The sequence below is a fragment of the Anser brachyrhynchus genome (genome assembly GCF_964034855.1).
Source record: "Anser brachyrhynchus genome assembly, chromosome: 6".
Lineage (NCBI taxonomy): Eukaryota > Metazoa > Chordata > Aves > Anseriformes > Anatidae > Anser > Anser brachyrhynchus.
The window spans coordinates 31997689-32023843 of record NC_137700.1 but is presented as its reverse complement, the minus strand read 5'-3'; the positions used below and the strand labels follow the sequence as shown (position 1 = coordinate 32023843).

Below are 26155 nucleotides of genomic sequence, written 5' to 3'. Positions count from 1 at the left end.
CTAACTAGCACCTATATACTGAAATGGGTGAGGGCAAAATTTGGCCATGCATAATACTTACACCTGTGTATGCATCAGACGGAGGCACACGAGCCATTTCTTGTATTGTATCCACAAGTTAAAGAGCATCATCCGCTTAAGAAACTTAAAAACTTACCTGTTCAAGCCAAAAATTACATCTGTCAGTCACTGCTCTTTCCCAGGCAAAAAGCTGATGCATTCTCACTAGAGACTTCATTGTAATTATCCTGATGCCGTATAATTACAGTTTGGGAAATGTGACAAGATACTTTTTTTCCCTGCCCCCATGTAAAAATTATTCCACTGTAAAACACTGATGAATGCATGTGACATGTGAGTAATTAAAACAAAAATAAAACAAAGCCCTGCAATGAGGGACTTATTAAGTGACAATGTCTTGTAGGAAGGAAGGTTATTGAGCAAATGTGCATGCATGCACAGACATGCATCCCCTGCACATGAATTAATCCACTGTGTACCCTCTAGCTTGTCAAAAGCCTTCTGAAGGGATGCGTACGTGTTAATCGCTAACCCCTGCACGTATACACACACTGAATTCCTCTCCCAGTACAGTGCAGCAGCTTCCTTGGCTAAAGCACAACTTTTTGTCAGTTTGGTTCTGAGTGAATGAGGGGGAAAAAAACATAAAAAGCTCACAGCATTTTTCTCAGACAAGATCTCCTGGATGTGGCCCCCTAAAATTAAGAACTGGATCTTCAGCAAATAGCATCTCACTCATAAGGAGGAATTAAAAGCTGATGCAGCAGGTAACGGTTGAATCAAACGGATAACAAGAACATACTTATGAGTTATGCATCTATTGGAGATGCTTTATGCATGATTAGTTAGCAAGTACTGTTTAACATAAATATTTAGTTAAGTCTGCCTATGCTGTAGGAACACTATAGCACACAGTCATTCTTGAAGAAACTAGCCTCAGATGAACCACGAGCAATCATATTAACATTTCCTGTTTAAAATATTGCTAAAGTAAACACCACATGTATAGATGTTCTTTTTTACATACCCTGTAAACATCCTGTCCATCAAGACTGCGTTACCACTGAACTTCCTATTTTGACTTTTTGCATGGAGAGCACTGGAAATCCCCCCAGGGACTTCTGCACATGGGGTAGGAAGGGGCAAGAGGAGCAGACACCATCACGGTGCCAGTGAGAACATGGGTACACAGACGGAAATTGCATGAGGATGCTTGAGCAATGCACTTCATTTCATGGAGAAGGAGGAGTGGCAGTTCCCAACACATGTAGCCATGGGATGTCCCCTTTCAAAACAAACGGTGCTGCCTTTCAAGCACGCTGAGGTTGGTTTGTTCACAAGGAAGGGAGTCAGAGGCAGGTTTCTCCTGGGAAAGCAGCTACTGCTGCTCCAGTGCCGCTCGGTTAAAGCTCATTTCCCACCCCAGTCCATTTGGAAACTTCCCTTGGGGTGACTCAGGACCTGTTCAGCACCCACCAACTCTGTTATGGGGACACAGTAGCAGGGCTCTCCTCTGCTCTCAATGTACCCATGGGAGAGCAGCACTTCCACCCAAAGCCCCCTGCACCCAGGCAGAAGGCACCTGCCCACACAAGTGTGCGCGTACCCCCGGGCGGTGGCTCAGGCAGGACCACTCACAAAAGCCCCTCGCAGCAGAGCAAATCCCAGGATATCCAGCATCACCTGCTACTGACCGCACATCCCACAGCTTTTAAACATCACCACCCTGCTTTGGTGTTTTTTTGAGAGGGTGCCACCCTCACGAGCCAATACCTCAATTCACTTTTCCATCTCCACCACAGTCAGGGTGGGCAGCCCCAGGGCAGGCAGGGAGCTGTGCTCCAAGCCCAGGCACGCTGCTCAGGAGCCGGTGGCTGCCCCGCCAGTGGCAGAGCCCCACACAGCTCAGCAACATGGTTTCATCCTGCCCCAGCCAATTTGCAGCCAGGTGGAGTTACTGAGGTGCTTGTGAAAATCCCAGCCCATCCTTCCAACACAGAGAGGTAACTAGAAATACCTGGAAGAGGCAAATTCGGGCTTTACCCATGGTTTCTAAAACCAAGGGATGTTAACCCCCAGGGCTGTCAATACAGCTCCTTTCAGTATCATTACATTCAGTTTAAATTATCTTTCAGAGAAATGGATAAGGTTTTGGTTCTCCTTCCCAGCTATTTTGGGACACATCTGAAATAGAAATATTCAACAGAAAGGAGGAACTGGAGGAACAGTAGCCACAGACAAACCACAAGTCCAGATGCAATCTATTTTCATCAAATGTGCTTTGCTGCGTGACTTTTTATTATTATTTTAAAATATACTACACATCCATTTTTTAAAAGCATCATTGTGCTTAACACCGCAGTGTCTCACCTCTGATTGTAACACAGCCTGTAGCCCCTCTGTGTGGAGAGGAAAATTTGACAGAGTTGATTACCCATGTCTCTTCATCATTTTCCATCTCCCAACAAAATAAAAGAGAACCACACTCATTGGAGTAGCATCGCTGAAAGGCAGAAGTTGCAGGATTAGCGTGCAGTGGGCTGCTGGCTGCAGACAGGAGAAAGCCCCAGCAGGAATACCAGGTCCCTGGCACGCGCAGGAAACACATATAGCTATTATTCTTTCCCAGACGGGTTTTTCATTCTCATTCAAATAATGTTTCAAAGGGGAAAAGGAACCTGTAAAGACAGCCAAAGATGTGCCCTTTTTTGCCTTAAACGTTGACCCAGCAGTACTCTTATTCTGCATGTAATGCTTGTATTGTGACATTACAGGAGAAATAAGAAGGTCAGACTATAGATGAAATTTCAGGACGGGGATAATGAACAAATTAAAATCTCTGTAAGGATGTGCTTGCTAAATACCATTAGGGAAAAGTCATCTACCTCCTAACTACGTCCGTTTGCTCCTTAAACTGCAGAGTTTGGACTTGGTGGAAAATACGACAAAAACTAGGACCGTAACATGAATAGTCACAGCCTCAGCATACACCTCCTGAACCTCTTTTCAAAGAAAGCACGGGAGATAGTCCAAGCTTACATGATGCTTTTATCTGTTTCCTATCTGTGTTTACTATAGCAATAAGGAAGTTTGCCTGAAAACGCATCCAAACTGCATGGGACACGCAGCACATCTTTAAGCAGAACATTTCAGCGCGATCGGCACGTTCAACGAGCACAACATTCCCACCACACGCTTAGGGCACGAGATTTGTGCAGACACGGACACAGCTAGCATCGCGCACTGCCTGAAGATCCCAATTTTGCTGCAACATCGGCCTGGGCAGGATACTCGGGTCCTTGCGCAGCCCTCCCACACATCACTCTGCGTTACCCAGCAGACAGCAAGCGGTGCTTGATAACCTCAGCTTAGCCTAAAACCCAGCCAGCTCAGCCCCGCGTCCATCCCAGACCGTACCGGCTTGACACCAGAGAGCGGAAAACCGCTGCTAGGATGCAGCCACGGATGGAGAGGAGAACCGAGGTGACAGCTCCACCAGCCTCCCCCCGCCGCATGCGGCCACCCCACGCCCCCACTCCCCACCCGTGCCGCGACCCCTCGCCCTCCACCCTTGACCCCCACCCGGCCGTTTCGGGCTCCTGTCCCCCCTGCCCCTTACCGTGCAGCGCCCCGCGGGTCACCTGGCCCCCCATATGGCCTCAGGCAGCAGCGGGGCAGGGGCTCATGCCCCCCCCCCCCCCCAAGCTCCGCACCGCCAGCCCCCGGCCCGCCCGGCAGCCGCCTGCCCCTCGCCGCCTGCCTCCACCCGCTGCCGGCCCTAGGAGCCAGGAGCTGTCCTTTTTATTTACATAAGGAGGAGGAGACTTCGCGTCTTCCTGAAATAGCTGCCGACGCTGGGGAGATCGGGTGCGGCCCCCCCACAGCCCACGGCCCCCAGCATCCCCCCCGGGGCTCTCAGCATCCCATGGGGGCTCTCAGCATCCCCCGGCCGGGGGCTCTCAGCATCCCGTGGGGGCTTTCAGCATCCCACGGGGGCTCTTCGCATCCCCGCCGGGGGGCTTTCAGCATCCCACAGGGGCTCTCAGCACCCCCCCGGCCTGCTCCAGCCCCCTTTTCACCCGGCCGAGGGCGGGGGAAGAAGGTGCGGGGCCGGCGGCCGCCGCGGTACCCGGCTCCCAGGCAACGCGCAGAACAAAGCCCGAGGCGCTGCCAACTTCGCTCACGACGTTAAGGACTTCATTTAGAAATATCAAACGGCTCCGGCCATTTGAAACTTGCTTTGGTATCCTAGGGCAGAAAGTGGAACGGCAAAAAAAAAAAAATAAAATAAAAAAAATCAAAATAAAAAAAATAAGAGGAAAAGAATTATTACCAGACATCACTGCCCCAGAGTCTTCAAACGGCCTCTGCTGGTTAATTATTAGTTATTTAAAAGCAAAGAAGAAGTGCTTGAAATGCAGGCTGGTACACCACGGACTGTAATAATAAAAACATTACCCCCCGTCAACTCTTTTGTGCGAGGCTCGCATGCTCCGTCCAGATACAGTGCTTCCTGCTCTCCAGCCCATCGCCTCTGCTGCCGGATAAGGGCCAGCAGCACTAAAAGCAGGGGGATGCCGAGGGTGGTCGGGGAGGTGCGTGGGGAACCGCAGCCAGGCTTGGCCCCTCGCTTGCTCTCTTTACGCCACGGTTCATGCAGGAGCCAGCTCCCTCCTGTCCGTCTCCAGCACCGCATGCCCCTGCCCGCACGCATCTCTCTGCATCTCTCCTGCCCACGAGCCTAAGGGTGAATTAACACAGCAGGCATCGTGCTGCCACAGCCGGCCACGGTATGTCCAAGCTGGCTTGTTGAAAAACTAGTTCATGCATCTTTACGGCACACCGCAGTCGCTCTTCGCTCTGCAAAGGAGTGAGACCCAAAGTTATGCAGCCACAAGCACAGCTCTGCCTCCCAACTCTTACCATGGTGCTGGGCAAATCCTGCCATCCCACTGCCTCGACTCTCCCACCGGGAAACTGGGAAATAAGATTTCTCTCACCCGTGTTGTAAGGTTATTGCTTAGGATGGCTGGGTGCTGAGGGACTCAGCACTTCTGAAGAGAGGAGGAAAAAAAAGCAATGCAGAAAAGCTCAAGCCAAAGAAGCATAGTCAGGGTGTTTGCACTGACACTGCGTGCGTGAGGAAGGCTGTGCCCAGCGTCTCAAACCTGCCAGAGGAGCATCTCCAAGCCCCTGAGCAGCAGCCAGGCACCACCACCAGCACCCAGCTCCCTCCTGCCCCGCCGAGGAGACTCACGCCGGGACCCCAGAGCCAAGCAGCAGCTTTCCCCAGGATGAGCGGCGCGCAGGCAGCGCTCAGCTCCTCCCTGCCCAAACTCACACTCTGCAGAGCTTACGGCAGCTTCTTGGCAGAAGACTTTTTTTCCTTTTAATTCCTCCCCTCCCGGACGATGCTGCATTTACAGCAGCAGCAAGAGCACCGCAGCGCGGCCCGCACACCCCGAGCGATGCAGGGCATCTCTCGCGTCGCACCAGCCCAGGGCACCCCGCTCTGCTCCCACGCCTCCGGGGACCTGCAGCCACCACAAGGACATCACTGGTCTCATCCCCTGGCGGGCAGCCCACCTGCTCGCCCCGACAGCAAAGGGACCGCTGGGTGTTGACACCACAACCAAGGCATTTCACCCCAAGGAATGAAGATTTACTCCGATAGCCAGCCCCAATTTTTCTCCCTTGCTCTCTCAGCTCTGCTTTCCATCCTTACCTTAATCTTCCTGCTGCTCTGTGAATAATTGACTTTTTGGTTCGCTGCCTCAACCAAGAGATTGCTAGAAAAAAATATCATTTCGTGTTGGCCCAAAACTGAATGCTTTGTATGTCTTGCTGAACAAAATGTTTCTTTAACTCAAAACGAAGCACTTTATTTTGGGAGTTATTTTTACCTCATTTTTTTCAAGTTACGGTCATTGAATCCAGCTCTGAAATGATGTCTTGAAAAAAAAAACATTAAGCACTTTGTTCTGAGTACACCAAAAGGAAAAGTTTGAACTGTTATCTTTTCAGATTATTTTACTGTTTGTGAGTTATTGGCTTTGTTTGTTTGTCTGAGGGGGAGGGCGGGGAGGGCAAGATGCCAGAATGAGTCATCCAGTTTGGCAGAAAATTATAAACGGTTTCAGTTGATTGAAAAATTGCTTCTTTTTTTTTTTTTTTTAATTTTTTTGAAAAAACAGTACCCCCTTTCCCCAACTTCCCCCAGTGCTGTGGAACAGCTCCTGCGGGATGCAGCCCCCAGAGCCACAGCAGTGCAAGTCTGCCCTGTTCTAGCTCCTCAAGGATTACTTGCTATATGGCAGAGCTTTCCCACGTAGCCACGTCACGCTGGAACTTATCTTTGATTCAGGCTTATCAGCTCCAAATCCCTTTCAGACCTTGCCCTTTCCCAAATTTCTCTTCTGTCTTTCATGCTTCTGTTTTTTCTCCGGACAAAGAAAATCTATCTACAACCCCGTTCCCATTTACAATTCTCCACGCTGATGCCCTCTAGGTCCCCTTGGGTTATTTCTCTGCCCTTGCCAATACCGGCAAGGCCTCCCATTGTGGCATCAACTATATAAAAAAAATAATCAATATCTCCATTTGTGCTCCCTTCTAAATTATTGACAAAGGTATTAAGGCTGGACCCAACTGAAACCCAGTCCCTAAATCCAGTCCCGTTCATGAACAGCATCCAGCAAACTGGGGCCAAACAGCACTGCTGCTATCCAAGCAGGGATCTGCTGCAGGAGCGCTTTGAGGCAGCATCCAAACTTGCTAAATATATTTATTAACCAGAAGATCAGAATGCTGAGGCTGCAGAGGGCTTCTGTAGACAGATACGCTCATCAGATCAAGCTCCCTTGTTAGACTAAAGCCTTGGATTTTTAGAATAAAGCCTTGGATTTCTCTGAGCCAGCCTTGAGCAGACAACAGGGCACCTCTCCCACAGCTCCAGGAAAAATACCCAGCCCTGGGCAGTAGCTTTGGGTAGGAAAAACAAGGGATGATGAGCAGCTGCTTTGCTTCCCTGTGCCCTGGTCAGCAAGGCAGAAGCAGGCTGGCAAGTCAGCATGGAGGACACCAGGGACCCACCAAGGTCTGGGAAAGGATGTCTCAAAATAGCTGTGACGTCTGATGACCTTTTGTTGCGGGGACCAAAACCATCTCACTCTTCCTTTGTGCTCGCTGCATTGCTCAGCCTGCCCCTCTCCTGATGGGGGTTTTGCCCACTTTAATGGTGATGGCACCAAGATTTCTCCATGAAATGGCCCCGAAGAGTTTCCCTGAAAATCAGTATGGAGGAAAGCAGGCAACTGTGGAAATCAGTCTGATATTTGCCAGGGACTAAGAACCTTCTCTTAATGACTTCAGCGTTTAAGAAGTTACCATCAATTTCTCTATTACCGCTTGCACTCAGTGTTATGGTAACAAACCGATTGACTAAAAGTTGTCCTTTTTCACTCAACACAGTAGCTCTCTGCAAACAACTGGAGATGATGTAGGAAGATGAGAATCCAGGGTTCAGAAGAGCATTCTCAGGTCTTTTTTCCAGCATAAGCTTCTGACTGATGTTACAGCAGGGACTTCACCTGTACAGAAAGCAGACTTCGTTCGGGAACCTCTGCTACTGTAACTCCAGAGGAAAAACGATGTTCTCAGCAGGAAAGCATCCAAGAGAAAGTGTCTCACCAGCATGTGCTAGCACACAAAAAACAGTGAGCAGAGCTGGGAAATCTTATTCTAAGCCTCCTCTTAACAAGAATTTATTGCCCATAATGGAGAGAGCTTAGACCAAAGATGCATCTCTGCTTTCCATTCTTTATCTGTAATGCAAAATACACAGATCCTGACCTAGCAAAAGATTTGCTGACTAGCTGATGCTTATTTGAAAATGCAATGAGTTATGTAATTAAGTATTACCCTGGATTAAAGTCTAATCTCAATGTTTAAGTCACAGGAAATTCAAAATCCTGGCTGAAATTCTCAAAACTGAAACCAGGATTCACACCTACAACCTACGGCACAGTGACCATTAACCCAGGCACTCGATTACCCCAGGACAATTCACTGCAGACACAGCAGGATGGAGGATTTAGGGACGGGGAAGTCTTTAGGCTGAACATTCACCTCACACTTGCACTCAGCGTAAAAAAGACATCAACGCCATTTGCTTTGGTGACAGGAACCACATAGGCACAGCGGTAAAAGCTGCTGCTCAGTAGGGCGATGAAGACATCAGCGAGGTATTTGAATGGATGTCCATGATGTGGGCTGGTTCAATGAAAGAGGCATGGTGACAGGAGAGCCCAGCCAACCCCTGCCTGCTCGGCATTTTGTCATAACCCCTGTGCCACTATCTGCGGGAGTGGTAGAAGGGAAAAGTGCTAGAAGGAGGCATGAGGCTGAGCGGTGAAAAGGATTTCCAAGGCAAGGAATTGAAGAAACCCCACGCTGGTTTGTGTAGTATCTCACCATCATGCAAATTCTCATTATCCTCCACTGGATGCAGCTTTTATCTTCAAAGCCAAAAGCATCTCCCTCCTCACATATTTTTGCACTTTCAAGAGATAATGTAGTTTAGAAATCTGCACAGAATATTGTAAGGTAGTGGAGTTTGGAAACAATAAAATTCAACGTAAGATGCACCTTGCATTAAAGCATTGTGTTGGGCTCAACGGCACTTCTGAAAAGCAACTTTTAGATAATACAGAAAAGCTGTGCATGCTCTGGGGCAATATCATCTGGAATTTGCCAGAAATCTATCCCCTGAGGGAAAACGTGCTGTACATGACACCTACTGCATTTTTGAATGTTTCTAGTTCTCACATCTATTTATATACCCAATTAATAAAATAGTCTCTCTCTCTCATTGCAGATTAACTCTTCGTACACAACACTTTCAAAAAGAGTTTTAGACCTATCTATGTGTAATGAAATATGAAGATAAAAGCAACCACCTCACCAGAAGAAACACATTAATCTAAAAAAGGCACAAAGAAATAATGGTCTATACCTTTCGCCTAATGAAGCTGGCTTTTGCTTTGAGAGCATGTTTAAGTGTATGAAACTTCGGTTTTCTTTCTAGGTCTACCATCAAGCAAAGATTTTCTTAATTCCCCCTTGAATACCTTCATTTTGGCTCCACCCATAGACACAGCATAATGGCAGCAAGGCCGTACTGAGAAATCATATTTCAGTCCTAGTTCTACATCTATCAAATGTTTGGAAACTTAGAACAACATTGTTCCACATGACATGGCACTGTGATAAGCTTTTAGCAACAAAAGCAGAGCGTTGTTCCACACAGTTCTACAGAGAATACTTGTGCACTACACATACATTTACATCACATAAAGTAGCTCATTCGCACTTTATCACAGGCAATATCCAAACTCCACACTGAAAGACGGAATTACCTGCAGAAGTCATAGCATTTTTATGGTGCATGTTGAGCAAACACCACATTTGTTTTCACAACATTCCTGTAAGAGGTGCTGCCTCTGCCTGAGCTAGAGAAGTGTATTCTGATTTTTTGAGAAAAAAACACACGGGGATCTGTGAGCAACAGGTTAGTTTGTTCTCACCACCTTAATTCCCTGCCCTCTGGTTGCTGCTCTGGAAAGAGCACAGGCAGGAGCTCTGCGAAGCAAACAGCTACAAGAGGTAAGTAAGGTAATCGGAAAGCACTGGCACCAGGGTGAAAATGAAGGTTAGACAGACTGCTTCCATCCGGCACGTGCTCGCTTTTGAGAGCTTGACTTTGTAACCTTGATAATGTTCCCTTGGCATCAAGGTGCAATTCCCAAGATTTTTCTTAGCAAATACGTGTTACAGGAGAGAACAACCTCGGTGTTTTATGCCCCACCCTTTCTGAAAAATACCTCTCACACTCGCAGATGTTTGTGACCAAACCAAAGCACTGTATGTTTGTGATGTAAATATTAACCCAGCAGAGAAACACCTTTTTATTACCTGAACTCCCTACCCTGCTAAAAGTCCTTCAGAGAGGACAGGAAAGTACAGCGGAGTCCAAAAAAAACTCCTGCTTATCTCTTCTCTGGTCTCTTCTTCTCCCTCACCTGATGCTGCTGACCTACACCCCTCCAACCCATTCTCATCGTGGCTTTTCAAGTTGTATTTGAAGTTTACCCTTCCTCCCTTGTTGTACCTTTCTAACTCCTTTCTCCTATTATTTAAATAAAATCATGTTTTGCATGTAACTCAATCTCTCAAAAGCACCACAAATGACCATAAGCCAGATGCAGTGGGTAGCTATTATTGAAATAAAAAAAAAACAAAGTGTTGGTTCTTCGGCTCAGGAAAAAAGGATTCTATCAGGACAAAATCAGAGCTTTTCCTTTATCAAATAACATTTCTTTAGGGCCTAATTCAAAGCACACAGCGGATGTACAGAAATTGTAAAGACACTACTGAGTAGAGCAATGGTCATGTTCCCCTCCAGCCACTCCATCCAACATCCCCATTTCCACCAGTAGGACACAAGATTCATAAAATTACCAAACACAGAAAAACATCTGTATGCTTCAGATCTAAAACATGCTAATATATTCATCACTACAGCATCTAGACTGAGTGTCTCTGACCTACCACAGCTTCTTCTGATCTGCTGCAAACTTTTGCAAACCAAAACAACTCTGACTGCCATTACTTTCTCTCCCTCCCATGCGCTATGCCTTCAGTCCAAAGGTCTTTTTCACTTCTTCCCTCCCTCCCTCCCTCCCTCCCCCATTCTTTGCCTCAGCATCCTCATCCATGCCGCCCACACACTTGGAGAGCAGAGAGCAGACCAATCTGGCAGGCTCAAATAACAAAAAAAAAAAAAGGAAAGAAAAAATAATAGTAAGATGTTTTCTGGCCTACAAGTCTCCTTTTCTCTGTATTTTTTATCTGGAGGGAGCAGTCAAATCTCTTTTCCTTTCACCAGGAACCAAGCGGAACAGCAATGGCTCCCAAGGTCTCAAGTTCTTGCAAATCAGCCCAGAGAAAAACAAGGAGGGGGGGAGAAGGCTGGCATTTCTCCCCAACAAACAGGCACCTTTGAACAATAACATTAAGCTTATTTTTAATTGTGTCTCCTTCCAGCACCAGGCACCAGTTAAAAATACCCATTTTTTTACAACGTGGGGTTTGATTAGCCAATATTCTTGTCTGCTTTTCTTGAAAAGGGGCTGAGGACAAACTCTGCTGCCTGGAGGCTCGTTACCCAGCCAGGCATTTACTGGCACCGTGAGGACCGCTGAGCTGGCCGGGCACACACATGTACCCACACATGTGGCACAAGGAGGGGTCCAGAAGGACACACACCTCTGCGTGAAGCTCTGCAACCACACTGGCAGCGCAGACCCAGTACGGCCCCAATCTTGCAATCTCATCAGCATATGCAAAAATCCACTCCGACATAAAGCATCTAATGACACTAATGGCACACAGCACGGCAATACAGTCCAGGCATGTGGAAATAATCACAGGCCCAGAACCCAGAATGACTGATTTTTTCCCATTCAACATATGTTTTACTTAGATGTCTGCATCTTCCCACCCTTCTCTCAGTCTCCTAAGCTTATTTGTTTTTGGTGGAACACAGGCAGATATCTTGAATACAAGAATGTTATTTAACACCTGAGAAGGAAAAAATGGATAGCCTGGAATATAAACAAGAGATTTTATGAAATTCACACATTCCTAACGATAGCCAGAATCTGACCCCAGTACAGTTGGTCACTGAACAGGCAAAATACATCTGAACTCTGTTCAGCCCAAGGCTCTAAAAATAATATTTGGGATTTCTACACAAAATTAGAACAGAAGAAGTTGAGTTTCAGTTGAGACATAAATATTGTTTATTAGGACCACAGTGTACGTTCCACAAGATTCAAAAACTCTGTAGCTACTCTGCATAGTTATTAGTTTTCTTAAGGTGACCTGTGAGCCATACCCCAGGCTAGTAAAATCAACAATGACCTCAACACTTGCCACATCACTCCAAACAGAGCATCTCTCCCATTCCATCAAGTCAACTTAACTGAGCTGTTTTTATGTCCCAGAGATGTTTTATCTGAAAAAATAAAAATAAAAAAAGGCATTTTACCTGCACGGTTATGTGTCAGCTACCGTGATTTTTGTTGCTTTAGCTTTTTGTAGCCACAAAGACCAAATGTCCATTTTCAAAGTCTTTATCAACACAGTTAAAGCAACGGAGCCACGATAATGCAGATAGAGTCTTTCGCTAGCTAGACTGCTCTGTTGAAAGCAAATGTTCACAGGTCTCTTTGGAAGTGTAAAAACAGCCACTCTTTTTGCCGTGTTTCTGACCTGTCGAGGCAGAAGTAGATGTTTTCATATATCACCTCCCGCCTCATAACTCCAACAGCCAATACCAAAGTTTTGCTGGCAATTGTATGCCCTTGCCCATAGGAGACTGTTGCTCCTTCCCAGGGAATCCCCACTTGACTCACACCCAACCTTCACCTCCAAGGAAGAAAACAGGGAGGGTTGGTGCTCAGTGCTCCCCTCCTTCCACCAGATCCTTATCAAATTACACCATGACTCATTGCTGATCCACAAATTTACTGGCATTTCCAAGACCTCATTTGAGGTCTGACCATGGTCTCACTCACACTTTAGGAATATTTCCCCTGCAGCAGCAGTGCGTTTCGAGGATGGGAGAGAGCATCTACCATTACTACAGAGCATATTAGAAATACAAATCTTTCTGTCCTAGATTAAGACAGGAACACTAGATGTGGGACATGAAAAGATTTAGCATGTCCTCCCATCCAGTGTTAACAAGACACGTCTATACGTTACATGGCTGTTATGTCAAATGATGGTCCTTCTAACAGTTAAAAGTCTATTTGAGATCCATGTATTATGAGGTTTATTATCGTCTCCCCAGATAGAAGTCTTTGCTTCAAGACAAACCCCGGTACCACCTGTCAAGGCAGAGGATTATTTAACAGAATAGGTGTGAGATTTGGGCAACCCATACCACAGCGATTTCCTCATGAACCAGCTGCTCTTGGCAGGGTGGGTAGAAAGCAACCTAGCCCAGAGCAGAGGGAGTGAAACTAGATGATCTTTAAGGTCATTTTCAACCTAGGCCATTCTATCATTCTATACCCCTGACTGCTCAGACCACAGGGCCTACTTTCTGGTCACTCCTTTTGGATATTTTTCAACCAAAGATCAGTAACTTGTACTTCCTTCCCCACAGCCCCTGCTTTATATTCCTGCTTTGTAAATCTGCGAAACACCGGACAGTCTGACCTCAAAACTCAGGCAACACAGTAAAGCACATTTATTCGATAGCTTGTCTGACCTTCTAGCAAACAGCAGCAGGGCCTACCGCAGCTGGGATAGGCCCTTCTCTGGGTAAGACCACAGTCTGAGCTAATGCTTGTCTGGATTTAGACAACTTGAGTCAAGGAAGGACACTTGGAAGACATTGCAATTTGAGTGGGAGAGTTGTGCAAAGATGCACAAAAATATTTAAAGGAGACGGGCACAATAAAGAGGAAAGACATTTTTGCTGGCTCATGAAAATGAAACATATGCAAGGCTTAATCTGCCACCAGTGAAATCAATGAGGATTTTGCCAGTGAAGCAAAACAAAAGCAGAAATGGAAACAACATCTGACAATTGCTATGTTAGACCCATACAAATTGCTGCAGTTAATAGCCTACGAGCTGGGTAAATAATATATCATAGGCAGTGGATGATTTTAAACCTCCATTTTCCAGTACGAGAGTGTCATGATCTGGAGAGTTTTGAAGCTTGTAAAGGCTGCTTATGCTGAGTCATATTTGGAAAGATTTTCCACTTGGATAATCATGCTAAGTCTTTAGAGACATCAAACAAATAACATGTGAGAGGGGAAAAAAAGATAAAAATACAACAGAGATTAAGGTTTAAGCTCAAGAATAGAAAAGAATTTGTATAAAATTGTTTGTAAATAATTTATTGTTCAAGTAACCCTCAAACTTCTTTGAATGTAAAGTGTATCTGCTAATCATTACTGTTTGGGAATTGATTACATAAACCTCAGTTGCCAATTCTATTTATTTTTCAATTTATCTAGTAATAAATAAAAAGCATCTGATCTTGTACCTTTAAGGTTATAATGACATGGCTACTGAGGGGTCAATATGGAGAGAACGGCACTGAGGAATTAATCTCTCTCTGGGCACAAAATATGTAATGAAGATAAGGCAGGACAGAAAAACGGGACTTGGGCTACCACATCAAAACCCAGGGATTCTCAGCAGATTATTCACGCACGCAGGCAACAGAACCACACCAGAAGAGGGAGGAAGAATGGCAGGAGGAAACAATGCAGCAGCATAAAAGCAGGAAAGGAAACAAGAAATAAAAATGAAAGTGGTGTGGGACACTTCAGAAAGCTCTCATCTCCCACCTAGCTAGCAAATGAGGTGGTCATTTTTTCTAAAGCTCAGCATGCTGAGTACCAACCAGAGCAGCAAATACCAAAAGCACAGCAGATACTTGGAAACATGGCCCTGCATGTCTCACTCCTACTTCTAAAAAGCAAAGCTTCGGTCCAACGTGTTTTGGGCACACAGATTCCTACTGAGCAAAGCTCTGTGCATTTCCATCTTAACCTGAGTGTGAACTAGCCTGCATCTCATGTGGGTCCTTTTGGCCTTTCACATCTCATGGCTGAGTGACGGCTGTCTGTCTGTTACATGCACAGACCCAGCTCTGGGACGCAGTGTCAGAGACCTCACCCCAAGGACTACAGTTTTGTAGGTACAAAACCACCAGGAGTGCAGCTCCTCTCCCAGTCTCCTGCAGGAGGGAGGCAGCAGCAAACCCCTCTCTGCTGATAGCAGGGACAACAGCTGATGCAGAGGTTGCCCAGCCAGGAGGAGGAAGACGAGCTTTAAAACACAGAAAATATTTTCCGAGATTCTCACAGTAAACATATATTGAAGGAACCAAGTAGTAGGAACAATGTGCCATCTCCCCCACCTCCCAGGGCACTTGCTCGGATGCTGCCAGTGACGTGCCACCTGATGGCCTTTAACCACCCGGCAGTTACACCATCACCACTTGCAGCTCCATCACAGAGAAATCCCTCCAGAGTCAAAGACTGAATGGGCTGTGAAATCCCAATTATGTAATTACATTGCTAATTTCTCCACAACTGAACAATTTACACTCCCAACTGTTTGACAGACCTGTACTGCCACTCACTCACTCTCCTAACATACAGATTGAGATATTCTTCAAGGCTTCATGTTCTTCAGCTGGATCGTCTTCCACTAACCCCAAACAATCAGTATTTGGGTGTGTAACAGAGCAGTATAAAGCCACTACAGCCGGATCCAAGACTAGCAGTTCAGGGCAGTCAAATCCAGGTTTAGGTCCCTTTCTGGGAATCATGTGTCTTAAGGTTGTTCCCACAGTTTATAGCCCTTGGGAAGCAACAGGCTCTAATACCATCGTTACCTAAATATTATCTGCGTAGCAGATGTTGTGTGTGCACTATCCCTCAAGCCTCTGCCATCTGTTTCTTACCTAATAAGTCAGATGTTCAGTTTTTTTATTCAAAAGAATAAAATGTGGGGGTTTCTACTTCAAAATTACAAAATATGGTGGTTTCTTCTTGTTATTTGCACTTACTTTCTCAGTACAAAACATAGTCAGAAGTTTCTGAAAACACTCCTGAAGCATTAAGTGTAATGATTTCCCTTTAGCCATGTATGAAAAAAATCACACGGGGTATGTGTTTTTTCAAGAGGGTAAATTGGCAGCATGCACAATGCAGCCTGACACCACCTGGCTCTTTCTCCCTTTTTAAATAAGCAAAAAGTAATATGAAGAGGCACCACAGAGGCAGACAGCCCTGACACCAGGCAAGGTGTGTAGGAGGAACAGTAATGCTGGATGAATGCTGACATCTAAACAGGGCCAGCAAAAGCCAGGGACGTGACAGACAGGCTGGACCCTGAGTCCTCTGAGGACATCCAACTGCCATCCCCATCCAGCTGTGGGTCAGAGCCCAGATGAGATGGGAGAAGGTACCAGTGCCAGACCCACAGAACCAGGACACCACGGTGCTGAAGAACTGCCCGCTGCTCTGCCCCTCTTCCCACTGGGGGAAGGAGGTGCTGCCAAGCAGCAGTTTAATGGACCACTGCTGGTAATGGACCAGCTCTGACATTTGACAAGTTCCTCATTACGAGCCCCAGAGAAATGGCAACCACTGCAAATCTTGTGCAGCTCAAGTTCAGCATGTTTTCTGATTTTTTTTTGCATACAGGAAGCTTTGCTGATGGAGCAAATTCTTTTGTTATTTCTTCACATTCAGATAGTATTTATAGGATTTTTTTTAAATATTATTTTAAATCTACTTCAAAGCTAAAAGATCCAAAATCAAAGAGTGCTGATTCCTCTCCTCATTGTCCAAGCCTTACAATATGGGTATATCACAGTTCTCCCTCAATTAGACCTCCGTAAATAGCTTTGGAGTGTTCTGACAAACACCAGTTGTAAATATAAACCCACCATATGTGGAAATAAGTTTTATTCACCACTGATAAATGCTCAGACAAGCAAGACTGCACTAATAGGAATGTTTGGAGAAAGTATATTATTCATCCCAAGACACAGAGCTGCAATCACCCAACCAGTAAGTAGAAATACTACCACGAAGAGATGTCACGCTGGGGAGGCAAGCAGTGAATGAACACTCTTGATTGATAGGTCAGAAGCAATTAATTGCTTAACCAAGAGCAGCCACCAAATTTCAGATAACAAACACACAAACATCTCAGATTCACCATGTGCAATTAAGGAACAGGACAACTCCACCTGTTCCCTGCACACAAGGCACCCTGTTGCAGCCCATAGGGAGCCCACGTGGGTGACATCCTGCGTGGCCACCACCACGCTGGCCTTCACCCCTGTCAGTGAAACTGCAGTTTCATCAGTGAGTTGTCACCTGTGTTGTGAAAGTGGAACCGGATCAAAAGCAAAAGCAAAAGCTTTTGACCTTTCACATGGGTGACTCAGATGCCAACACACTATCTTCAGCATCCAGAAGGACCCTGGAGAATGACTCAACACCAATAAAAGTCTTACAAAAACAGCTGGAACCCTTTGTTAAGGGTTATAGGATTTTCTCCACACCCAGCCCGCGGAAGATAACACGTCCACCACAACACCAGTTCAAACAGCACCTCACTGATTTCACTGTTTGTACTATCATGTTGACAAAATATGACTAATGCACTTCCTTGCCTGGAGGCTTCAAACGGAAGGTCTCTTAGAGGACGGAGCCTGCTCTGGTGGTTGCCAGAGCCAGGCCAAGGCTGTGGATGGTGACCAGGACCTCACCGGTCCTCCATCACTCCTCTCCCCACACAGGGCAGAACCCCCTCACGTGCACACCTTCCTCCCATCCCCAAACCAGCCTCTGCTCACCTACTGTGACTCTGAGGGTGGGACAGAGATGCACAAGGACATTCCTAGCACTGCCCTATCCACATGGGAGCTGAAGAAAAGCCCTGGAGGTAAAGGCTTTGTCCTCCGAAGTCAAGAACAGGTGGCAGTGGGGTGTCAACCACTGCCACACCACTTGCTGCTCCTTTCACGTTCCCTCTTCTCTCTTTTCTGAGAGAACAGCCTTGTTCCACTGCCAAATCATTTAAAAAAAAAAAAATGAGACAAGGAAGCTATAAACACACCACTAAACTTGTATCATCCAGAGTGGGTGCAAGTTGCATTGGCCTGCTCTGTGCTTATAGGCAGCACTCTGCCACAGCTAGATAAATAAGAGGAATAGATCCCTCGGTCAGCCGCTGATCAATATAGGGAGATTGCTGTAAACTGCACCAGAACTACTCCCAAGAACCCATGCCTGTCTGGGATGCCTGAGTGGACAACACATGGATAAGTTTTCCTGGCTCAAAACGCACGTTATCCTGCTCAAATCACGAGCAATTGGTTTGCTGTCTTTAAGCACAACAGCCTTGCAACACCCCACTGGACCCATTGCCAAATGATCTCCCAGGCGTCAGGAAGCAGACAGCTATCTACTTCTGAGGGGACAATCAGGGAAAAGAAAAAAATTCTAAGGAGAAAACACGAGGCACACAGCTGTTCTGCACCCAACTGCTGCTGCTTTTGTAATCACCTGCAGATGAAAGGAACTGGTAACGGTGGTCTTGACTACTCTTCATCTCACTTCTGTCCCCCAGCCCTAGAAAGTTTATTTAAAAATCACAAGTTACATGATTTGTCACGGAGAGAAGAGCGGCCACAGAGACTGCTGACCGGTGGGAAACGGGGCGTGGGATATGGAGAGCCCAGAGCAAGGAAAGGAAAATGTTGTTCAGAAGTCCCCATAACCCTTATGTGAGGCCATGTATGCAGGGAGCTTCTAAAACAGAGGAAAAAAAGGTGGGATCTTCGTGGGAGGAAGAGGGACATAACCACTGTACATGCAATGCACTTGGTCTACGGAGGCAAAAATATGCAACCCTAGTATGTAAACATAAAGATCAAGTGGGTATTAGGTTTATTGACACCCTTCCTTTCACTGTTAACATTGCTGCAATCTGACACCTCAGACTTTTGGAAAGAGCCTGAGACAGCAAGCTTTCACTGCGCAGCCTGCCAAGCAGAGGGTAGCATCTGCAAGCAGACTGCAGGAAGTATCCCACTGCCTAAGTGGAGGATGCAGAAAGGCCACCCTCAGCACTGACCAGCCTAGCAATATTTTAATCTCTCAAACATCTCTCACCTGGTTTAGTTCAGGTTTCTCAAATACACACTAGCATAAAACCACATGAGCAATTTTCATTTTGAACAGCCCCTGGATGACACTGCAAGACAGCATAGGGAGCCTGCTTGCAGATGCACATCCCTGGCTTGCATCCTTATTATTTCTCCCTGCAAACAAGTTAGGGAGTTTAGTGATACTTTTCATGAACTAATCTGCCTGGAGGTGATACAATCACAAGCTCAGTAGAGTCTTCTCTTTGCTATATTGCCTGTAAGATGTGGCTGTGCTGCCAACAGCAGTAATATGGGGGAACCTAAGTGCCTACAGAGACAGTACAGGAAGACTTGGGGTTGAGGACAGGCTGCAGGGTGATGCCCTGGTGTGCCCAGGAGACCAGCCTTATGCTCCAAATCCTGAGGATGCTGAATCCTGCTGAGCTGGGCTCTTAGATGAGATTTAAAAGCTTGCAGCAGGAAACAGAAAAACACAATCAAACCAACAAAAAAGAGTATTTTCACTTCACTTTTAGAGTGAGTGAGTTTTGTGGCTGATCTCTGGGATCTTGATCCCTGTACCTCTGGGGTGAGTACCTCTGTCACAGACAGTCTCTAGCCCAGGAGCTTCATTTGGTAAATGAGCAGTAAGTTAGAGGGGCAGAACAGGGAGATACAGCACCTACAAAAAACACCTGCCTTATTTCTACAACCAGAATAGACCCCAAGCCATTCTCTGAACTGAGTTATTTCACACACTTTCATAGAAAAGAGAACATGTGCCAGAGAGAAAAACAGTTGTGTTTTGTTAGATCCCACAGGTGCTAAATGTTTCACAGCTTAAGAGACCAAGGTACTCAGTACCTTACAAACACATACACACTTCTGGAGTTGGAAGTTAATCAGTACAAAAATCCAGTTATAGCACTGCACATAACTTTGTCCTAAATTTGTTCAATATTGCTTACAACATCCACCTTGAGACGAGCAGTGCTGCAGAATTAAAATCAGCCATAAATATATAGAAGAGACTGTGTGATCCAGCCCCAGCAGAATCCAAGGGAAGGGACTGTCAGTGCTGTTACTGCAGCCTTTGTCACCTTCCCCATCTGCCAAAAACCTCTGCTACATCTTGCATCTACATGACTTCTAGTGTGTGATATCAGTCCTTCAAAGCTTTGAAGATCCCTGCACATCAGGTGAGCAGAGCCCTTCAGCAGGACATGAACAATAAAGTTTTTCAAAGAGATGCTACTGGTAAATTGTAAAATACTCACTAAAGCAGGGACAGTGAACATCATCCTTGATGATCCTAAAGGCTTTCAACACTCTGGATGACACAGAATGGTTTTGTTTGGTTTCCAGACAGTTTTTAAGCTTGAAAATATGAGCATGAAATCTGGTCATGGTTGGTTGCACTGCTGTAACAACCCTAGCAATCTTCAGGCCTGCTCATAATGAGGATAATCAAAGGGAATTTGAGCAATGTTTAACCCCTAAGGAAGCATCTGAACTGCCCATAGGATTTTGGAGTTTAGTAGTTATTAATCAAAGAGTTTCAAAGCATTCTACTTTAAAATCCCTTCTCCCATCAGATCATCCAGATCTCATTTTGACTGTGTCCTGTATCAGCAACCTTTCCTTCGTATGCAAAACTGAAAAAAGAACCTTAAAAACTAACAGATACTGGAAGACAGACTTTTAGGGTGTGTGCTGTAAAACAGAAAAGACTATCCCAACACAACAAGATGACCAGCCCTTCTGCAAGCAGTCTAACACAAGCCCACTTGGGCATCTCACAGCAAAACACAGCAGACATTTCCCCATTGCTTTAGGTTAACTGACCTTTCAGGATTATTATTTTTTTTTTTAATCACTGCATTTCAGCAGCAGCTTGCCCAAATGGTCTTTAGCACTCATTTACTTCTCATTTCAGAATTAGAAAAAGACTTCCAGTGCTGCCACAGACAAAAAGCAAGAGGTAGGCTCTCTCTCAGCTGCTCTTAGCAGTGCTGGGTGCACCAGTCACTGGACATACACTAATCCAGGGATTTCTAAAGTTGCCTGCTGTGTCAACGTGACACAGAACTGTTTTCTTGTATTATTCCACAAAACCAGAAAAGACCATCTTGAATCAGATCAGGGCACCTTCCGTTTCAGAGGTGACTTGCCCATTTTAACAAAAGGATCCCATTAAGTTGCTGTCCTCAAGCCTACCAGGCTACATGCTGGGGTGAATGTGGAGGGGGAGATGGGGAACGGTATTTCTTTGTGCCATTATATAAACGTCTGGTAACAACAATGGCTAAAAAAGGCTGAGAATTTAAATGACTTGGCATCTTAGTGAATTCACTGGAAATACTTTCAAATTTTTTTTTTCTTAATAGATAGCCTGAAGATATGCAGAGACTGAAAAGTGCATTCAAGATGCTGAATCTGATGTTGCTGTCTATTTATGTCAGTGCAATTTCCAAATCAAAATACTGAAGCAAATGGTCTTCCCCAGGGAACAGATGTTTGAATGCAGTGATGGGGATCAATTTAAGAACATAGATACAACTGAAACATTTTCGCTATTTTGAGGCTTCGGCCACCTCTAGCATAGATGAATTGTGATTCACAGAAAGGAGATGACTTCACCAGAGGTAAGGATGAAAATTTCCCTTTTCTCCGTCAGTGGACTTGTGGAATTTAGGAGACTGTCTTTCGCAGGAAGACACTGCCTTGCACAACAAGTCAGCAGCTGGTATTTTTAAAAGAAGCAGTAGTGTTCTCCAAGCCAGTTGCATACAGAGAACAAAGTCCCTCCAACTCTTCTGCTTCTTCGAAAAATATTTTCCCTCTTATATTTAGTTCCAGTATAGGTTTGCATGTGCTTCCTTACTTCCCAGTGATACAGCTTGTGTAAAAGACTTGAGAAAGCAAGAAAACAGCAGGTTCACTGGTTGCTGCAACATGAGGATTTTCTGCATGCTTCTTACAAGTTCACTGCCTTTGCACCTAAATATGTTATTTACCATTTACATTTCAGCAACATCTTGGAGATCAAAGCAGGAAGAAGGCATCATCTTCCCAGGCTCTGCACAGTTACTGGTAGGCAATCCCCATCCCTTGGGGCACATCGCCATAGCTAACACAGCATTACCGGATAATGCTGACCCAGGCAACCCAACCCCTCCCAGAGCACGCACTCGAATTCCTAAGCTATGTGATGGTTTACTGCCACTGTGTGTAAAGCAATGTTTTGGTTTACACTGTACAAACAACTTTTATTTACCCATACAAGAGAATGACAAAGACTATGGCAGCCTAGAAATTTCAACAGAAGATAGCTTCAGAAGTAAATTAATAATTGTGGTTTTAAGAACGGTTTTCCTTTCCACGTTTGTGATCTAGCTCTTAGTAAGATCAGAAAATACAACTCAAAAGAGTTGAGCTCTATTTCCAGCTCTGGCAATGGTTTTCTGACCTTGAATGCCTGTTTCTAGTTGCTAAATTTACAAAATAGAGATGATAAATTTCCTCCACTTTGGATAGATTTGGAGATCTTCAAATGACAAGTGCTATATAAAAGAGTATAAGTTTCTGCCAGCATACTACTTAATAGATGACCTCTTAGACAGCAAAGCAGCAGCCAGAGTAAGCAATGCCTGAGCAAGTCATAAGCCCTCTTCAACCAAGAACAAAGAACTTATCTTTTAGATGAGTCAAAGAGCCCAGGGCTTTTAGGGAAGGACTTCTTCATCTACTCCAGCATATTTTTTTTTTTTAAACCCCAAAGTCTTGGGGAGTGGGGGTCCATCAATAAATACTTTGTTGAGAGATATTGATGGCTACTGTTGTCCCTGATGCTCTGGCTCAGCACAGCCCTCGTATTTTCTCCATTGTCATTTCTGAAATTAAGGCAGAGACCAGTTTGCCAGTAAGCTGTCTCTGTAACCAAGTCCTCACAGCTTTTCCAACAATACTGATTTAATTGCTGTGTCTACAGCAGAACAAAGTCTGTTCTTGTACCATAAATGAAAGCGGACTGTAAACTGAAACTGGACACAAGGCTTTAAATTACATGTAAATTCTCACTGAGGTTATAAAAGGGCCACTTGAATATGAAACAGATAGTGAACAAATCCTGGAATAAGCTTTTAAAGAGAAAGGAATCCAGGCCAAATGGAAACACACTAAGTATAATTTATAATGAGCAATGTGTAAAAAGCTATCCAAATCATGGACCTCAAAATGAGAATAAACAGTGATCTTCCAATAGGGACAAGTACAGATAAGCTAAGTATCTGCTAAAAGGCTGAACTTTGAGTAACCCTTATAGGATCAGCTAGTAACACCCAAAGTCACCACCACGTTTCAGTACTGGCTGGAAAAGACTGTAGCAAAAATAGTGCACACTTCTGTATGGCTAACCTGGAATTCAGTACCTGTCATCAAGTACAACAGAAAGTAACCACTGCAGTGCAATATGTTATGTAAAAAAGACACACAAACCAATTGTCTTGTCCACAACAAGCACAGCTGATCTTGCAAGAACCAATCTGCCCCAAAAGATGGAATATTGCCTGCAGCCACTTAACTACTGCAATAAAGAACATAATGAACAAAAAAGCTGAGCCTCACGTTGAGCACGCATCATGTATTCATCCCCATCATGATCTGCACAGGCAGAGAAGGTCAGCACGATCACTTTGAAATGTGGGATGCATCAGGTGTAAGTATCTTAGAGTGCTGCACAGAGCAGACAACCAGAGAGAATGAATGCCTCTTACATATTTCTATACACCTGAAAGTGCTTTCACGGTTGCTAAGGCTCTTTGACAGGTCTCTTCACCACTAGCTGGTGGAAATCAAGAGCAGAGCCAAACTATCCAAGTGGCACAACAAATCGTGTAAGGAGACTCTCAGGGCACTGACAGACACCAGTGAAGAAAGCGGTCTGGGTGGCTGGAGAAATGCAACCCCCAGGTGGAGCTGGGAGACCCCAGGTAAGGTGTGAGTTGTTCAACTATCATGGTTATTTTCAGAGTGATGATTGCTGTTCAGTAGCTATTACTTGGTCTCTGACTACAATTAGCCTAGGAGAGAGGTTTAGTTCTTGAGTAGGGAGTGCCTTAAAATACAGCCATGAAGTGACAGCTTTAATATGGAAACCTTCCTCTCCAAAGCTCTGGGAACAAGAACCATCATCATTTTATACCTCCAGTGAGGTGATTCAAGCATTTCCTGAGCATTGGTGACAATGTCTGACCAGCAAGCAGTCATTATCCACACCCCAGGAATGAGGAAATGTACAAACAAACTAGAAATTTGACCAAGCGTCATGCTGGAATCAATCACCTCTCACCAAAGAGAACAGTCAGCACCGCAGAGAAACTATCTAAGGCAACCATGCTCTTGCTGTGGTCCATCGCTCCAAGCCACTTTTTCACTAGTTTTCTATCAGAAAACAAAAAGGTGAACCCTAAGGCAGCTGAAAAAACATGTCACATGATTGCCCATTGCTATCACTAAGCTCAGCAGCAGAACTTGGCCAGCTCAACAAGTATCTTGCCAGGTACTTGAGTTTCCAACAGAGATGCTGCAGTTTCTTCCAAAAATGTTGCCTTCTTAAACAAAGTGGACAGATTGTTGTGGAGATGCTAAGAGAATGTCAATCTGCTAAATGTCAGAAAGATTTTAACTAAACTAGGAAGAAAAATAGTCAGGAATTGCAGCTACATAATTAGTAACAAATCTTTAATTCTGCATGTTTGGATAGCAAGGCTGATTTAGAATCAATTGCTGAAGTGGAGCAGCCAAGAGGAGAGATTCAGATCTTCTTTACACCAGTAGAAATGCAGAGTAGCACCACTGAAGCCAAAAAATAAAAGTATGTAATGCTGCAGCAGTCCTGTGCCTTATAGTCTGTTAAAAGCTAACTCGATGCAAGCACTGCCTTATTATTTTTTCTTCCTTACTTAACCTTTTACCTATTCAAGAAACGGACCCAAGCCCAGAAAGACTGACATTCCTCAAAGGCAGGGGCTGAGCCAGGAGCAGGTCCAAAGGTGGGCGACCTTCCTAAGTCAAATGCTTGCTTCAATACCTGAAAGCTCGGACCCCAGACTCTTTTCCTTCATGCAGTTTCTTTTCGTAAAGACCAGTTTCACTGGTGAACAATACCGATCAGAGACAAATACCCTTCGAGGGCACCTTGTTCTTGCTGGAATGATTGAATCACGGAGCCACACTTCCATGGCAGACCCTGGCCTTCCAACAGGTTGCTAGGACACAGTTACGAAGAAGGCTCGTCCAAAATTCGTACAATTCTTCAAACTCACAAAAGAGCAAGCAAATCACAACCTGTATCTGGAATTTGCTTTGTGAACTGACATCTTCCTTCTTACATGCTATTCGTATAATCTGTAGAAGTTAACTAATCCCGCAGTGTCAAATGTCTTTCGAGCTAAAAATGCCTCCAGTGTCCCAGCTGCTTTATCAATTGAACCTTGAGTCACAAGGGCTGAGTGAGGGTGGCACACATCACTGCAGAAAAGCCACTGTTTAATTGGACTAAAAAAAATTATTTTTCTTCCTGATGTTGTTACTACCAGCAACTTTAGAACCTGCTATCACCATCTCATACAAAGGAAGCAAGGCCAGAAACTTTTGCCTTTTTTCTGATGTCAGGAAGGGTCTTTTTACAACATTTGAACCAAAATAGTGAAATAAAAAATAAACCAGAAAAAAATGAAATAGAGCTAATATCAGCCATTTTAGACATACAAAAATGTGTTATAGAAACATGTAGTTTCAGACCTTTTCGTAATCTCCTTGTGAGGACTTCAACACGATAGTCTTGAATGAGTCAGTAGGATATTTGCCCAAGTGAAAACCTCAGTACTGTACCCTCCAAAATTATTTTCACCAAAATCCAGAGAACTTGGCAGCTTTGATGTGCTCCCACAACGTATTTTGTGTCATTCCAAAGATGAATTTTGGCTTACCAAAATTCTTTGGCCAATTAAAACGAGGACAGAAATAGTGGCGTCTACCAAACTGAAAGGAAAACAACAATCTCAAAGCCATTTTTCCTCACAGTAATTTCAGTGTTATGCTACAAATATGAAGGTGCCATATGGCATTCATACATGGCCTTCACCACTCCTCATAGCAGCTAATGAGATGGGTTTGGGAGGAATGTTCAAAATACAGATTTTGGTGGTTGAATATGGTACAAGGAGATGGGGGAGGGAAGAGGGTGGCAGGCACTGGAGAAGTAAAGCAATGGGATGGAGCTTGGGTTTGGGGTACAGAGTTGGGGTACTTTGCATGTTCCAGTACAAAATATTTTGTTCAAGGTCACAAAGTTTATGGCAGGGAAGT

The 26155-nt window shown here is 45.0% G+C and overlaps 1 protein-coding gene across 8 annotated transcripts in view; it reads right to left on the bottom strand.

The window, feature by feature from the left end:
• NEURL1 (neuralized E3 ubiquitin protein ligase 1) overlaps nucleotides 1-26155 on the bottom strand; it is a 159484-nt gene that overhangs the window by 90251 nt on the left and 43078 nt on the right. The window contains exons 1-2 of one of the 8 annotated variants that reach the window (XM_080597807.1): nucleotides 5279-5306; nucleotides 4355-4388 (exon numbers count right to left, since the gene is read on the bottom strand). The exons of 2 other annotated variants lie outside the window; for them this stretch is intronic. In XM_080597807.1, coding sequence (XP_080453933.1) covers nucleotides 4355-4361 — 7 coding nt within the window. In that variant the 5' untranslated portion in view covers nucleotides 4362-4388; nucleotides 5279-5306. Of the gene's footprint in view, nucleotides 1-3640; nucleotides 4324-4354; nucleotides 4389-4479; nucleotides 4918-4944; nucleotides 5167-5278; nucleotides 5307-5362; nucleotides 5709-5746; nucleotides 6055-26155 lie in introns of those variants that run through there. 5 more of the 8 variants (XM_080597808.1, XM_080597803.1, XM_080597806.1 and 2 more) reach the window with 5 other exon arrangements.